At 40.5% G+C, this 17,594-nt stretch overlaps 1 protein-coding gene across 1 annotated transcript in view; it reads right to left on the bottom strand.

Annotated features, from left to right (window-relative positions):
- The window catches only part of ttn.1 (titin, tandem duplicate 1), a 203,856-nt gene that overhangs the window by 166,947 nt on the left and 19,315 nt on the right, over positions 1–17,594 (bottom strand). The window contains exons 17-38 of the mRNA XM_040148273.1: positions 17,218–17,445; positions 16,830–17,071; positions 16,509–16,741; positions 16,253–16,417; positions 15,965–16,133; positions 13,474–15,170; positions 13,111–13,389; positions 12,240–12,506; positions 11,649–11,921; positions 11,286–11,549; positions 10,648–10,908; positions 10,285–10,545; positions 9,307–9,570; positions 8,927–9,187; positions 7,779–8,039; positions 6,613–6,873; positions 5,514–5,655; positions 5,255–5,423; positions 4,667–4,898; positions 3,818–4,102; positions 2,441–2,560; positions 1,803–1,991 (exon numbers count right to left, since the gene is read on the bottom strand). Coding sequence (XP_040004207.1) covers positions 1,803–1,991; positions 2,441–2,560; positions 3,818–4,102; positions 4,667–4,898; positions 5,255–5,423; positions 5,514–5,655; positions 6,613–6,873; positions 7,779–8,039; positions 8,927–9,187; positions 9,307–9,570; positions 10,285–10,545; positions 10,648–10,908; positions 11,286–11,549; positions 11,649–11,921; positions 12,240–12,506; positions 13,111–13,389; positions 13,474–15,170; positions 15,965–16,133; positions 16,253–16,417; positions 16,509–16,741; positions 16,830–17,071; positions 17,218–17,445 — 6,523 coding nt within the window. The remainder of the gene's footprint in view (positions 1–1,802; positions 1,992–2,440; positions 2,561–3,817; positions 4,103–4,666; positions 4,899–5,254; positions 5,424–5,513; positions 5,656–6,612; positions 6,874–7,778; positions 8,040–8,926; positions 9,188–9,306; positions 9,571–10,284; positions 10,546–10,647; positions 10,909–11,285; positions 11,550–11,648; positions 11,922–12,239; positions 12,507–13,110; positions 13,390–13,473; positions 15,171–15,964; positions 16,134–16,252; positions 16,418–16,508; positions 16,742–16,829; positions 17,072–17,217; positions 17,446–17,594) is intronic.

The raw sequence follows: 17,594 nt of genomic DNA on the forward strand, positions 1-17,594 counted from the left end.
GTAATTGTTTGTCACATTACCCAAATTAAGATTTGAAAGAGTTTCTTAAGGCTGAGCTGGCAAATTGTTATAACACCAGGGGCTGGTTGCACAAAGACTGTGCAACCGGTCTGTTGACATGTCTGTAACGATAGGTTAGTCTCAGTTTTAATCCAGGGTTAATCCAGGGTTTCTGCAGGGCTTTTTAAGCCTTTTTTAATACCACATATATTGCAATTCAATACCTTTTTCATGGAAATAAACAGCAAGGCCTAAAATTATTTATTAAGTTAATGAATTTACTGCCAGTACCTCAGAGACACACAATGACTCATAATCTCTCCATGTCTGGACCCAGATGAGAGGCAGAAAATTGATGGATGGATGAACTAATTTTAAAAAAAATGTTTTCAATTTTTGCTAAAATCAACCAACAGCCAGAAGTTTAAACTTATGTTACTGTCCACAACGACAAGACATTAAACTTTCTGAGGCCATTGATGGAAGGACCTGAATTCAAGGCATATTTAAGACACTTGAAGACCCCAAGACACCCTGTAATCTTAATTTAGTTTTTACAGACAGTAGCACAAAAATATAGACAAACTAATTAAAGGCTTAAAACTTAGCCTTTCCTCTGGCTATGAGTCTAGGTTGACCAAAAAAAACATGACTCATAGTTTGTGGCAAAGTGAGGGGTATAACATGATTAGCCTCAGATACAAATCAGACAAACTTTTTGGGGGGTGGATTCTTTCCTCTTTTGGCTAAGCTATGGTTTGGGGGCTGGGGACGTAATTAAAACAGACTGCCAAAATACGATTTGACATTTGAAAGGAGCTCAAAAATTAATATTAGCTTGCTAGCTAATGTTAGCATAACTTTCCTCCGTAGTTGATAATGGAGTGTCTATCATACTTGAGAGTTCCACTAAAATCTCACATACGTTTTTGGGTTATTGTGGCTAATAAATGACTAAATTTTCAGTGAATTTTCTCACATGCTTTTTTGACAGAGCTAGGCTAACAGCTTCCCCCGGCTTCCAGTCTTTGTGCTAAAATAGGCTAACAAATCCTAGGCCTGTCTCTATACTGTACACACAGATTAAGCTGTGTGTACAGCTTAATCTGACAGACGATTTCACAAAATGCTGTCACCTAAAGTCATTGTGCGACCAGCAGCAGGCGATCTCTGGCTTTGGCAGACACACATTGTTGAAACCTTGCCATTTCCCCCTGCTGAACCATGCAGCCTTCTATCAACTCAATAAAAATGTTTTTTGGCCAACCGATGCTTCATTTTATTTTTGACAAGGCGAGTGTGGTGCAAGCTCTCGATGTTCGATGCAACATACTCCCCTAGCTTTAGCCCTGGAGGGAAGAAGGAGACTCTTTGACAACTAAAAGCACATGTGTCTGGAAAGTACGTGCTGTAGGTACAGATAGGGATGATTGATCGAGTACCAGTCTGTATGAACCCACAATCATTGTATTCAACTGAATGACTGGTATTAAACTTTGCTAATTAGTTCTCATCTAGTGCCTATGTTAGCATACTACCACTTATTAGTGCTAAAAGAGAATTTCAGATTTAGTTTCTAAATTATAACAGCCTTATGTATTATATATCAGTGGATCTTATTACCACAGTAGAAACCAATATGTTAGATTCGACATTTTCAGCTAAAAATCAGAGTATCCCTAGTTAGGAACATGCTGACAAAAGGTCTAATTTTGACTATTGAAGCACATGCAGTGTGTCAAGGTCTGACAGTGACATTTTTATCTGAATATCATTGGCACATGAACATCTGAAAAACTCACCCTCAATATTCAAAGTCGCAGCACATGTGGCCATTCCTGCCGAATTTGTGGCAACACATGAGTACTTTCCTTCGTGGTTGGGGAGAACTCTGGAAATCTCCAACTGGCAGGTGTCACCGTAATGAGACATCCTGAAGATGTCTGACTCTCTGATCTCTCCGTCATTACAGAACCACGAAATCTGCAAATCTGGAGACACAGTGTTCATTTGCAGTCAGGGTCATCTGGACCACATGCATGTTTTATCATTTACACACTGCAAACAATACTGAAGAGGAAGGGCTGGGTTGATCCCTGATATACACCGATGAAACACACTGAAAACACATCAAACTATCACCTGTCACAACCTTTAATTTGAATTTTTATTCTATAACTTAATTGTTCATATTTTAAAAGCCAGTATTTAAATATCGGGACAACAGGTAAACATGGAGGAAATGTTGAGTTTGTATAGACAACAAATTGAAACAGAAATAGATCAGAAAAAAGGGAGGCTTTTCACTAAAATATGGTTAAAAATAGCCTGTATAAACGTGTCTCTAATATAAACCGGTACCAAATAAAGGCCTCTGTCTTCGCAGTTCAGTAAAATTCTGTAAAATGACAGCCAGAAGAAGCTTAGCAGTGGTCACTACCTTCCCCAGAGACGGTGCACTGGAACTGGGCAGGATGTCCCTCTGTGACCACGGTGTCCCGTATGGAAGCGATGAGGACTGGAGCAGAGACCTGAGCCACAGTTTCGACCACCTCAGGAACTGGAAGACAAGACAATGAAAAATAATCAATGACAGTTCTGATAATCAATCAATGTATTCATCAAGTTTAAATGCTAAACATTGTCCGGTTCCAGCTTCTCAATTCGGTGCTTTTCTCTGTTTCATAAGTGAAATCTCTTTGGGTTTCAGACTAAATAAGTAATTTGAAGACAAAACAATAGGCTCTGGTAATCTCTGGTGGACATTTGTCTCTTTTGACACTGTATAGAGCAAATAATTAATCAGTGAACCAAAAAAAATTGTGTTACCCTACAAAGCAAGAAACAAGAATCTAACTTTTGACATATGTTTTGCCATATAAAAATGAAATATATTATAATTTCCGTGAAAACAGCATCTAAACTAGAAAAACAAAACAAACAAGGCTAAAAACCAAACTTCTATAACTGCACTCTGTTTTTAATAATCTTTGAAGATTATTGCAGCCAGTCTTAGCTAAAGCTAAATTCAGCGACTTTTCCCCCAGGACTTTAATTTGTTATTGAAAAAAACATATGGTATATGTAATTGTGATGAACCAAAATACTGGTAATTCACTTTGCTAACATAACTAAATGAGGCTGCAGCTAAATCTATTCATGATGACACCCCTGGCCAAATGTCAGTTCAAACTAACGTAACTAGCACAATGGCAGTAGCTTTAACTGCTATCTCTGCTAGTGGAGTGGTGTTACTGCCTTTAAATCATATATTTAAATGTATTAAATTGTATTTTAAATATCATTATTAGGCCTATTTGTCATCTATTTCTATATACATATTTACAGTGAATAGACAAAACAAAGAAAAATAGATACTTTAAATCACAACCGTAAATAATCAAAAGTAAATTTTCTTAAACAAATCAGTTCAAATGGCCAAGAAAACTAAAAAAAATTTTTTATACATACTATGTTACCCATAGGCAGAGTGCAGTATTGGCATTTTTTAAGAAAAATAATCTACCTACAAAACCAGTCTCACTGTTTCTGTAGTTATCGGTCTTCTATCTGTCTTTTGCATTGGTTTACTGCTTTTTTTTCTTTTTTTTGTTATGTGAATGTTTGTTGGGGTGTTTATAACAGAATAAAACCCTAAACCAAGCCAAGTTGTATGCCAGCTCTGCCAGCTTTGAAATAAATGTTGTATAAAGGCATTTAAAACGCATACAATTTTAGCTTCACAACCCTAATAAAAGTCTAAAAGGAGAAAACAAAACGGATTCCAACATCTCGATGCCTTGCGATGATAGCATACCTTCCACAGTGAGAGGGGCGGAGCTTGTCGCCTCTCCATAGTCATTCTTGGCCTCGCAGCTGTAGACGGTGGAATCCTCTGGAAAGACTTCCAGCAGCAGCAGTGTGTGCTCGTCTCCGTCATGGAGGAAGTTGCACTTGTAGCTGGTGGACAGAGCCTGGGAGTCCTTGAACCAGAACACCTGAGGCTGAGGGATGCCGCTCACCTGCACTGAGAAGCGGACCGATCTACCTGACGTCGCTGTCTGGGGCTGCATGTGGCGGACGATCTGAGGAGCCTCTGGCACTGAAGACGGAAAACAGAAGAGAGGAATGTAAGCAAGTCAACCTTTTCCATAACTCAGAATATAGGACAGAGAAAATTTTGCATAAAAAAGTACGTTAAAAAGTTTTGTCACCATCAGCTGCTGTGCTAACGAAAGTAAGTAAATCTCTGAAAGCAATGCTTTCATTTCCCACTTGTCCAGTTTAGCCCTCTACACATTGTTCCCCAATCTGGTCACATTTTCCATAAAATTAAAACCAGGGAAAATAATTTGGAATTTATGGCCCTGTAAAATTATGTAAAAGTTAATTAAAGGGGACTGCCTTGTGCTTGATTTATGTTAAATTCTATAGTTACTTAAGACTCTTATAATTACACACTATCAACAGTAAATCATTATAGATCATAAATCATTATAATCATTAAGATTAAATTATTGATTTTTAGTAATGTTTTACTACTAACTTGAACTAACACAGATAAATACATAAGGCAAGAAACAAAAGTGTACCGTAGTGACAGTGTTGAGTTTGGTCTAGGTGAAAGTAGACCGATTTGTTTGTGATGGCAGTTCAGAGTTCTTACGTCTGACATGAAGGTTCATGGTGCTCCTGTTTTTGCCGGCTAAGAAGATGTACTCCCCGGCGTCGCTCCTGTAGGTCTCAGAGATGGTGAGGCGGTGGAGTTTCCTGATGGTGACGTAGTTGAACCTTTCCTCCGCTGAGAACTGGATCTCCACCCCATTCCTCATCCAGCGACCCTCCACGTCATCTTCATTCACCTCAAACTCAAAGGTCGCTCTTTGTTTCTCAACAACCTGCAAAAATAGACGGTTAGTAGGGTTGAATACCAGGAAGAGAGATTCTAGTATTTCCCATATTTTCTTTTATTTTTATTGTCTTGTCAAAGATAGTTAACCTAAAAAAATGCCCAGCTAGTTAGTGAATATTAAAGAAAAACATCAGAAAATTTGAATGAACATAATAGCTATGGTTAATTATGTGCAGTTTTGGGGTTAAAATAAAATTTAAATTATGTGAGAAATCCCAGGAATAATCCCAAGTGATAATTTTAATGTTAAGGGAAAATCTTCAACCTTATAAATGATGCAAAGTAAAATGATGGCAAAACACTTCAAACTGCATGTGTATGTAGATAAGTGTGTGAACTCACAGTGATTTCCCTGCTAGCGGGCTCTGAGATTTTGATGTCCCGTCCCTCAACTCCCAGATGGCCCTTGGACATGTTGGATCCGGCCACCGCGACGTATTCTCCGGCATCAGACAGGCGGACTGACGGCAGAACCAGGCGGTGCACAAATTTATCTGAGGTCATTTTATATCTGCAGGAAACAGAGAGAGTAACATAAAAAGGTAGTCAAGAGATTTTTTTTCATGATTTAAGTATAGTTGTTTTTTATGAGCTACTGTACCTGTCGGACATCTCCAGCTCCTGACCGTCCTTCATCCACATCACCTGGATGTTTGGTTCAGAAACTTCACATTCAAAAGTTGCCCTTTTCTTCTCTGTGATATTCAGGTCCTTCAGGTGTTTGGTGAACTCAACCACACGGGCTGCAGTAGAAAAAAAAACAGGGATATAAATAAATTTACTTAAACCTGCACTAATCAATATGATTGAGCTTTACGTTGAGTCAAATGACTCTTGTGAAGCAAGTATGTGAAGCAAGCAATTTCCCTGCCGGGATAATTAAAGTTTTTCTAATTTTTCTGATTTTTTGAAAGGGGTTAATTGTTCTGAAATCATATAGCATTAACATTCAACTCAACTAATGAGCTTTTCAGCCTCTTTTACATCCTAGTTTTACAGGCATATGTAAGGAAAAACACAAATAAATGAGTGTAGAAACATAATAACTGCATCCATACAGGGTAGGTCCTTTACAGGGTTCTACTGGTCTTTAGGGGATTCTAGTGTTCATTGGTGAGGTTCCAGGGGTCTCTGAGGAGGTGCTAGGGGTCATTGGCGAGATTCGAGTGGTCACGGGAGATTCTAGATGTCCTTCCAGAAGTTCTGTGGTTCTTATAAGTGGTTCTAGTGATCATTGGGGGAGGTTCTAGGGTTCCTTAAAGAGTTTCTAGTGGTGTGTTGGGAGATTGTGGTGCCTATTTGGAGGTTCCAGTTGTAAATTGTAACTGAGGTTCTGATGGTCTGTGGAGGTTTGAGTGATCACTGGGGAGATCATGGGAGACCAGGTTGTAAAGGTCCTCCAAGTGGTTCTACTGATAAATGGTTAGCTTTTAGACGTCTTTCAGGAAGTGCTAGTGGTCATAGGGGAGGTTCTAGGAGTCCTTTAGGAGGTTCTAGATGTCATATAAATGGGAGGTTTGAGAGGTTTTAGGGTTCCTTTAGTAGGGTCTATTGGGAGGTTATAGTGGTCAATGGGGAAGTTCTTGAGATTATTTATGTTTTTCTTATATTAACAGAGGTGGTTCTAGCTGGTAAACATAGTGGAGCAGTGATAGAGACCAAAACAAAGCTAAAAGGGAAAATTAGAAAATAAATCTTACCCTCAACATAAAGTTTGGCTGTAGTAACTGCAGAGCCGGCCATGAAGGTGTACTCAGCACTGTCTCCAAAGTGAACGTTCCTAATGCTCAGAGTGTGTGTGAGCTGTTTGCACCGAGCCTGACATCTGTCTGTGGACCGGATCTCAACGCCGTTCTTCAGCCATTTGTACGAGATTCCCTCATAGTTAACATTCACTTCAAATGTAACCATTTCTTTCTCCTGAGCGCTCAGGCTCTGCAGCATCGTTGTGATCAAAATGGCTGGAAAACACAAAAAAAATGGTAAAATCACCAAAACCTGAATGAATGGTCCTAATGCTGTATGGAAAGCAATGTCCCAAATATGCTAAGCTTCATCCACATCAAGCTGTTTGGTTTGGTAGCCAGATATCCCTTAATTTCCCCATCAACTTGAAGATCTGAAGCCCTTATACACACCTTAATTTCAAAATCCCTTAATATGAAAATGAAGTACAATTTAAATTTTTGATTTACATATTCATTTGAATGTTTTACAGATCCATTAATAATAATTTTAAGATGTTATTAAGGTTGGGATTTTGGTTTACATAAGAAATATTCTCATGCAAATCAATGATATTTTATCCCATTTTACTCTCCCGTCAATGGGATTTACCTTAGATTTGGGCTAATTGAATGGATGTATTGATAGAATGTAACATATTACCAGTTTTAAATGCCTTTTCTACACAAATTAAGCAATTTCTAATGTAAGAAAATTGGTTATATGGTTTGGTAGGGTATAGTATTTCAAATTAAGGTGTATTTAAGGGGAAAGATGGCCATCCCTTACAATTTACTGAATTTGTTAATTAAGGGCTTTTAAAGTTGAGGTGTTTATAAGGGGTTTAGTGTTTCAAATGAATGGAGAAATTAAGGGAACTCTGGCTGCCACAAACAGCTTTATTTAGATCAAAGTGATTGGTATATTATTGGTGTGAGGCAAATTAGGGGTAAATTAAAGGTATTTTAAGGGTTTGTTGCTTCATAGTGAATTGTCATCAGATCCATTATTGGCTTTAAGTTGTTTGAACAATTTTCAGTTAATTTATGAGTTAATTTATTTAGAAATCTGAGGGTCAAGGGTCAAACATCAAAATCCTAAGTTTCAGTATCAAAGAAGGTAGCTAAGGGGAGGAACTTACGGCTAACGGTGAGCGTTGCAGAGATGCGGTCGTTCCCGCAGACGAAGGTGTACTCTGCAGAGTCGTGCCTGCTGGTGTTTATGATCTTCAGCTGGTGGAGTTTTCCTTGAACCACGATCCTGAACTTCTCGCTCATCTCGATCTCCACGCCGTCCTTCAGCCAGGTGGAGGGGACGTTGAAGTGAGAAACTTCACACTCGAACATGGCCACCTGAGTCTCTGGGACCTCCAGGCTCTTCATGGGTTTGGTGACTCGCAGAGCTGAGGGGAAAATGTCATTCTCAACATATATAATCCTAATATAAACATATGGTTCTCTTAGGATAGCTGCACAACCAAGGATTGAGGCCTTCAAACTGTCAAAATCAAGATTTAATTGTTAAATTTGTTGCATAAAATGACAGTTGGATTAAATCAAGACCAAAATAAATGTGAGATGGTTTTAATCTATGTTTAAACTGTATTTCGCACCAATTCTACATTTTCTTAATTTCTAAAGATTTTATTCGAATCACTATTTATAGCATAAAAGTAGTCGAAGTTGTCTGTGATCATCTGAAAGTCCTTCTAGAAATTATACAACGAGGCATGATATTTATTTTTGCATTTTAAATCGTCTACAGGCCCAAACTTTAGTTTTCATGTGATGAAGAAGTCATAATGCCTTCGCCACCAAACTCATGAGAAGGCTCAGTGCATACATCATAACTTCGGTGGAAACCAATAAGCTATAAATAAGACCTATTGGTAAGAGAGCCACGTGAAAATATAGATGTTCAAGTATTATTTGGAAAACAAATTTATTTTCAGCCTTTTCTAAAGATGTGTGTAACTAATGTTAGCAATTTAGCATTAGTTAAGTGTAAAATAAATAGCATATAATGTAATAAGTCCTGTGCAGAAAAACTTTGTTAAATCTAGTTAAATAAAATATTTTGGAAAAAAGGCAGCTAAAGTAAGTGGCATATCTCACTATTGGCCACCTTACAAGGTATTAGTGCTAGCATGCCCAGTCTGAGCTTACATTTACTGGCAGTTGATAGTGTTAAAATCCCAGATCAACAAATCACAGTTTAAGTTATACATTCTTGGTCATACACTTTCCATTTTCGAAGATTGCTAACATGCCACTCTTCGGTAACACTTACACTCCACAATGAGGCGAGCGCTGCACTGCAGGTGGCCCACCACAACAGTGTACTCTCCCTCTTTGCTGTTGTCCACATCCTGGACAATCAGTTTGTGGGTTTTCTTCTCAGAGAGCATCCTGTAGTGCTCATCTGGCTTCAGCTCCATGTTGTTAAACATCCATTTCACTGGGATGTCATCCTCAGAGATGCCAACCTCAAACACAGCTGTTGCACCCAACAGTGAAGTTACGTCCTTTGGCTTCTTCAGGATCTTGATAGCTGTGGGAAAATGTTTACTGTTTTACCATTTGTTGTTTAAATGGTTATTTTGAAAAATTAAAACATCTGAAATTTGCGTTTTTTGTTTTGTTTTTTGTATTAAATCAGTGATGGCTTACTTTCAACATTCAGCCTGGCATTTGCAGACAGTTTTCCCAGTTTGAAAGAGTAAACAGACTCATCCTGTGTGGTGCAGTTCTTGATCTTTAGGGTGTGGACTGTGCCTTTGGTACCGATCTCGTATTTATCACTGAGCTGAATCTCGACACCGTTCTTGATCCACTGCGCTCCCCTCACATTTTCATGGGTCAGCTCCAGGCTGAAAACAGCTTCCTGAGTTTGGATCACATTCAGATTCTTCATGGTCTTCTTGACCTTCACAGCTGTGGAGACAAACATTATCGTTAATCCAGGGTTTGGTCATTTGTATGTTAGTGGGTCAGTTGCTCTCAACCTGGAGGGTTGCTAGTTGCCAGTGCTATGGAGAGAGAAGTACCACCAAAACAAATGTGAAAAGGTAAATTTAAATTTGCACTTAATAATTTTGAAGCAATACTCAAACATTTTGGGAAGTATGCTGATTAGCCAACCTACAGAGATGGTAGATGGTTTAATTTCTAGCTGAGTTTGTCAGGAGCTGGGTTAAGTGGAAGAAACAGAAACAACTCTTCTCGAAAGAGTAAAGATACGCCTTCCAGCTACCCCCAAATCCTCTTATTTGTCTTACATATATCTCGTTGACCAGCAAACTATTCAATGATCCATCCGAGACTGCTAAACTTTGTTTTCGGGGTTTGATTTAATCTCCTACAATACTAAATTCAGGAAAAAACGAACAAGCACAGATTAAACTTTTGAAATTCATTTGTACATCTTTCATCCATTCCTTGACTATACTGTCAAAAAAAACCATACACTGTACATCAAACTTTCATGACTTGATATATAATTCCATATTATTAAGCAAAAATACAAAATAACAAATTAACTGTAAATACCGCCTGACACAGAAATCTTTAAATAGTGGCCTGTTTATAAGGGATTCAAACAGGCTATATACTGTATGCGTTTGTTAACTTCATAAAGCCTGGACCTACCCTCAACTTTCAGGTTAGCTGAGGTCTTGGAGCTGGCAACCTGATAGGTGTACTCTCCAACGTCGATGCCTTTGGTGATGATGATGACGAGGCGTCTGACAGCGCCATTCACCTCGCTCACCACGTTCTCGCTGAAGTCGACGGGCTGGCCGTCTTTCAGCCACTTGCCCTCTGCAGTCGGGTTGGCTACTTCACACTCCAGCACAGCTGTCTGGGAGTCAGCAACCACCATATCATGCAGAGGCTTCTTGATAGCACCGCCTGGTGATAGGAGATAGTTCCTTTCAGTTAATGCTTTGTTCAGCTCCGGGGTGACTGAATAATTTTTGTAACACTAAATTTAAAAAATATAACCCAGCATACCTGTTACGGTGAGCGAAGCACTGCACATCTTCTCACCAGCGGCGAACATGTACTCGCCCTCCTCATCCTTCATTGCATTCATGACTGTCAGGGTGTGGTGCTTGTTCTTAGACTCCATCTTATACTTGGCACTGGCTTTGAGCGGCTGCCTTTTGAACGTCCATAAGGCGTCGATGCCTGGGTGAGAAACCTCAACCTTGAAGGTGACGTTCTCAGACTCAGAGCACTCCTTGTCCTTCATAGGGTTCACGATCTCGACAGCTGTTTAGATGGAACAAGAGTTGAGTCAGTTAACTAATGATCAACTAGTCATCTTTCATATTCTCGTCAGTAAATGATAAGAATGAAAAAGCTCCTTTTTGTATCAGCTCATTTAATGTTGACCTTCTCTTTCACCCAAAATGTAATTAATAAAGTGTCCAGCATATGGAGCTGTTTGATTCATTCAGATCAGCTGTTTCCGTAAGCAGCAGAAGCTCCTGTGTACTAACTGTACAGGTAGGACGAAATGGTCTAGTAAATTAAATTAATTGTGTTATTTACTCATCTAACTGATACATTGTAACTAATACATTTATTGTTTTTTTGTAAGTCAGCACATACTTAAACCTCACTCAGTCCTTTCTTGCGTAACTTACTCTGAACAGTAAATCTGCAGCTGGTGTCGGCTCGGCCAACGACCAGTTTGTAGTGTCCTTCATCTGAGGCGTAGGTCCTGGTGAAGACCAGACGCTGCTTGGCTCCCTTTGTCACCATCTGAATTCGGTTGCTGGGCATCAGCAGTTGGTCATTGTGGTACCATTTGACTGAGCTGATGTCCTGAGCAGAGATCTTAGCCTCCAGGACAGCCTTGGTGCCCTCAATGGCACTAGTGTCTTTCAGTGGGATCAGCACACCAATAGCTGCAATGCAAATTCAAGTGTTTTGTTTGTAATGTTTTATTTTGGAATACTAAATTCTTAAAAAAAAAAAAAAAAAAACATGCATCTGAGGTGACTTACTCTGAATTACCAACTTTGCGGAGGTTGAGATCTCCTGAGCGGGAACGACAAAGGAGTACATTCCAAAGTCGTCCTTGTTGGTGTCTTCAATCAGGAGTTTGTGGATCTGTCTGTCAATAACAATGTGGACACGGTTTGAGGCTGTGACGGGCTTCCCATTCTTCATCCAGGTTCCTTCAACGTTCTCCTGGGAGAACTTGACCTCCATGTGAGCAATGTCGCCCTCGCAGACAGTCAGGTCAGTCAAAGGCTGCATCAGGGTTACTGGACGCACTGAAACATCAAGAAAAACCTGTTAGGATTCATCCTTCAGTGCGCAAGAATGTGCTCCGTAAATTTCATGGCAATGAAATTTACAGATTTTAAATACTTTTTGAGTTCAAGAGAAAATTTGGCCCGACAATGGCACTACAGATAAGTCCAGAAAGAAACAAAGATCTTTTGAATTTACCCTTTGGAGACCACAAACCTCCATAACAAATTTATAGGAATCTGTGTATTTGTGTGTGTGTTATATGGACTGACAGATTTTGACAAGACTAGAAACTCTAAACTGACTACAAGTGCAAACGTAACACTTCCAAAACTCACATTTCATCTTCAGTGAGGCACTTGTCTTAAACTCGCCAACTTTGAAGGTATATTTTCCCTGGTCCTCCTTCTTGACGTCTTTGACAGACAGGGTGTGTCTTCCACGACGGGAGGAGATGACGTATTTACTGCTGGGAGAGAGCAGCTTTTCTCCGAAGAACCAGCTGCCTTCTGTGTCCTCACGAGACACGAGACACTCAAACTCTCCAGAGTACGTCTCCGGCACCTCTGTGCTCTCCAGCTGCTTCAGGATCTCCAGGGGAGCTCCTGTTTATTGCATAATATAAGTAGTACATCAATGGCTACGGTTTATCGAGAAGTCTTTCATACACTTAAACACAGTAGAAACAGAAACCCATGTTGCACACCTTAGCAAAAGCATCAGGGAACAGATCACATTTTATCACCTTAACAAGGACAGTTTCCCCTAATATGGTAATTATGTATTAGTGCTGTAACTCTTTCTCAATGTGTGGGCTTACAGGGGAAAAACAAAAAACAAATCTCTCCTTTGCAAATTAAAGTATGGTGTTCTGTCTAAACTTGAGCTAATATCCAGATTAACTGACACTATACTGTAGATAAGGTATCTATGTAGTGTCTACATTTAAAAGTTGTTACTATACGACAACAAAACAAGATTTTAAAAAATTCCCTGCAAGACTAGAGGGAGAATTGCAAATGTTTTAACTGTGGCTGAGTTCAGTTTATTTTTAAGCTTTTATGTGACTGAACCTCAAGACCAATTTGAAGCTATGAACCAGTGTTCAGATATAGTTACATGTAGTCCTATGTGTCCATCATCTCTGAAGAAAAAAATTATGTTTAGGTATTGTTCTCTTTGAATATACCCAGTTGTTAGCCAACCCACCTTCAACCTTAAGGTTGGCAGTTGTCCTGACATCATCGTCTACAACCACACAGGCATATTCTGCATCATCCCTCATGTCAATCATCAGCACAGACAGGAAGTGAACCTTTCTGTCAGAGTGCATCCGGTATTTGTCTCCGGAGAAGATCTCTACATTATTCTTCAGCCATTTGACCTTGACAAAAGGCTCGTTGGTCTCACACTCAAAAGTAGCCATGGTGTCCTTCTCCTTGGCGTTGATATCCTCCAGCTTCTGTGTAAAGGTGATGACTTGCTTTGCTGCGAAAATGACAACAAAACCTTCGTTAGAAAATAAATAACTTGAATGTAGAATTATCGGTAAATTTTACAAAGTTTTGTTACCTTGCACCAACAGGAAAGCATGGCTTGAAGTCTCTCCAGCAGTGTTCAAAGCTTTAACCATGACACTAGCAGAATCCTCTGCTCTGACGTTTCTGATCACAAGTTCACACACGTGATCCTCAGGCCAGTACCAGTAAATACGATCAGACTTCTCCAGCTGAACACCATTCTTGAACCACTGACACTCCGGTTCTGGTCTGCCCACGACTCTAACTCTGAACTTAACTTCATCACCCAGTGCGACTGTCTGGCTCGTAATACGTTCCAGGATCTTAGGAGCTTCCATACTGGCTGAAAGTTTGACCCTCTCTGGTTTTAGAGGTTTAGCTGTAACTTTGAGGCGCTCCTCCTCCTTCTTCTTCTCAGCCTCCTCCCTCTCCTTGGCATGGTGAAGCAGCTCCTCCTTTGTTTTCTTCAGCAGATCCTCGTAGGACTCATCCCTCTTACGTGACTTGAGCTCCACTGCGGTGATGGACTCATAATAGCCCTCCTCTGTTCTGCGCTTGAACTTGCTCCTCAGCTCCTCTGACTCCTCTGTGGATTTCTCATGGATGATTCTATGGGCTTTCTTGAGCTTGATGACCTCTTTTTGCTGAGAGTCATCTGCAGGTTTCTCAGCCTTCACCACCTCGAATGGTATTTTCCCAGGCTCAGGTGCAACCTCAGTTGCCTTAGCCTCAGGAGCGCGGCGCAGATGAGTTCTGAAGTCCTCTTTCTGCTGAATTTCCAGCTTCACGGTGTGCTCAGCTGAGCCCAGGTTGTTGTCTGCCATAACTTTGACCACTCCTGAATCGTAGGATTTGATTTCAGTGATCTCCAGATAGTAAATACCATCATACCGGAGTCTGTATCTCTTGCTTTTCCGGATAAGTTGTCCATTGAGGTACCAGTTAACCTTAGGTGATGGATAACCGGTCACTCTGCAGCGAAATCTGGCTGTGTCGCCCTCCATAACTCTGACTGGTTCAGGAAGCAGGACAATTTCGGGTTTCATTTTCTCAGTTTCTTCTTCAGCAGTGACTCCATAAGGTCCTCCCTCATGAGCCATGCGCTCAATCTCATCGATTCTGTATGCTCCCTTCCTGCCTTCAGGAAGCTGTGTTTCCTCAACAAGACCCTTCTCATCCTTGACAATCAGGGTGGCCGAAGTCTGGTCGACTCCGTACTTGTTTGTTGCTCTGCAGGTGATAACGCCACTGTCCCTAGCGTAAGCAACTTCATAGTCAAGGCTGCAGTAGCCAAATTCATTGACCATGCGCAACCTGTTGGCAGCTTCCAGGGGTTTGCCATCATGCAGCCACTCCACTACCATGTTGGGGTCACCAATAGGGGTCAGTCTGCACTCAAAATGAGCTGGACCGAAACGCTTCATGCGAACAGAGGTCAGCTTCTTCTTGAACTGTGGTTTCTGCTGCTTCTCTTTGTCATAAAGGTCGCCCTCCTCCCACTGCTCTTGACCATATCGCAAATGAAGGGGCTCTACCTCTGGAGGAGCAATTTCTTTGGCTTTGTAGGTGCCTTTGGGAATAATGAGCTTTCTCTCTGGTTCAGGTTCAACATAATCCAACTCAACGTTGACTCTGCAGCGAGTGGTGTCTCTACCAGCCTTGTTAATGGCTGTAGCTGTGTACCAGGCACTGTCTGAGCCAGCTGCTGAGGGAATCTGGAATTTGGCCTCTCCTCTGGTTCCTTCAATCCTGGAACATGGATTTGTCACATTAGAATAGCTTTAACATTTGACGTTTTTTGCTACAATGAAAAATTAAAATTGCTTTGAGGAATATTGTTATTCCACCCTGACAAATGCAATCTGATTGGATGCTACCTGCCCACTGCCAAATTTTGAAAAGTCAAAGTAAGGTGAAGAGAGAGGGACATCTAGCAAGCCATTCCAAATCATGGTTGTGTTGTGTCTTATTTTTTCTTTTTGTCTTTTTCTGGTTATTTGTCATCATACATACACTTTAAAAAATTGTATTCTGCATTTCTTTATCATTATTAATAAATTTACTGGACCTTAATTTAAGGTGGCCAGAAACTTAACAGTAAGATAATGGCCTTGTTGCCCTGTTTCTGCTCAACTTTTAGATAGGCGGTAAATAGAGTTGCTTGCTAGCTTGTCAGCTTTCAAAAGATGACAAGCTTCATTTGAAAAGTTAAAATAGAATCAAACCTAATCAGTTTTGGGGCTATCAAAATAAAGAAATGTAACTCATTCACAAAATATAAAATGAAAGTTCAAATTTACACACACACACACACACAAAAAGTGAAGATTATCGTGCTACTCTTGAAATTTTTTAAAATTAACTATGAGACAATGTGGTTTTACATCTTTTGTTTGCCATTATGTAGTGGCAGCTAGCTAACTTATTTGGTCATTGTTATAAAGATCTGAATATCTGTTGTACCCAGAGTTTTTTGTCAATATTTTTGGGTGCAAGAGAGACAATTTCTGAATAGTGTTAATACAGCCAATATAAAACAATACCTGATGTTTGGGTGCTTGTGGGGTGTGATAATGTCACTGTTTTTCAGCCAGACGATATCAGGCAGGGGGTTTCCAATGGCCTTGACAGCCAGTTCAACCAGAGTGCCCTGCTTTACACTGATGTTCCTCAGCTTGTCAGTGAACTGGGGTCGCAACAAGGTTTCTTTAGCTGAAAAGTAAGAAAAGAACTTGTCAAGAAATCTTAGAGTCATCAAATGTCCACAGTTATCTTCTTCTAAAAGTGATCGGGAGAGTTCACAGAATATCCAAAGGTAAATGCAATCTTACCATCAACAGTGAGGGTGACGGAGAGGGATGAGCGTCCAGCTCTATTCTGAGCAACAACTGTCCACTCTCCAGAGTCTTGTGGCATGGCTGGGACAATGATCAGGGACTGAGTACCATCCTCTTTAATCACTATCTTGTGGGTGTAGTCACTAACAACTTGTTGTCCTGAGAAGGTGATAATGGATTTTGATTATTGCGATATCATCAAATCCTGTTTAAGAAATGGGTTTATGAATATTTCATATGTTTTACTCACCGTTGTGGAACCAGTACGTGTCGGGCATGGGTCTGCCAACAACCTTCAAGTCAAATCTGGCAGTTTGACCCTCAGAGCATTTACATGAGGAAGGCTTCATGACAAATACAGGTTTGTAGAGTCTTTCCAGCTGAGCCTCGTCTGTCTCATCAAGCCTTCGGGCAGGAGAGCGAGCGGGTGAACGGCTGGAAGAACGCCCTGGTGAGCGGCTCAGAGAACGGGGAGATGTGGACCTGAGGAAGTAATAATCATCATCAGTACCCAAGTGTTCATGATTCTAAACTTTAAAAGTATTTCTCAGTCTTTTGAGTGAAATCTTACCTGATCCTCTGCACTGCTGGTTGTGGTGTGTATCTCTGAGGTGTTACGGTTCCGGATGGCTCCACATAGAGCTTCCCAGAGCTGATGGCATTTCCCTTTATGTTTGTAGCGAAGGCGGTGTATATGCCCTCATCTTCTGGCAAAACGACAGGCAGACGAAGGCTGGCTCGTCCATCCTGGAGAACCTCCATCTGGTAATTGCCACCAGGCTTGATGCGCTGGCCGTCTTTGTACCAAGCAATCTGGCAAAAGACAATATTTCATTGTAAAAGCACTTTGGATACAAATGTACAATTTCCAACTCTATTTTAAATTTTTTTGTGAAACTCATTTTAGTTAAACAGAGACAGTTTATTTAAAGGAAAGCTGTTTGTTAAATATTTTATACCTTCGGCAGCGGCTTTCCAGCCATCTTGCAGTGGAAAGTGACACCCATTCCCTCCATGATCCTGTAGTTTTTGACAGGAGTATCAAATGCGGGTTGCATGGCCTCTGTGGGGGCAGCGGTCACCATCAACTCTCCATCCTCTGTCACTATTTCTCTGTAGGTAATCATCATGATGCGGAGCTCAATCTCCTGGATTATCCTCTGCTCGATGGCAGAAAGATGGAATTCCTGCAGATGTGACGAGTTGTGTTACGAGTTTGAAGTTTTTCATTTTTTTTGTAACCATGACTGCCAGTCACTGTCAATCAATCACCATCAGTTGATTATTAAAACAAAGTTCCTGGTTGCCAACCAAGTCCAAGAAGTAGTAGGGATTG

The sequence above is a fragment of the Xiphias gladius genome, chromosome 16 (genome assembly GCF_016859285.1).
Source record: "Xiphias gladius isolate SHS-SW01 ecotype Sanya breed wild chromosome 16, ASM1685928v1, whole genome shotgun sequence".
Taxonomy (NCBI): domain Eukaryota; kingdom Metazoa; phylum Chordata; class Actinopteri; order Istiophoriformes; family Xiphiidae; genus Xiphias; species Xiphias gladius.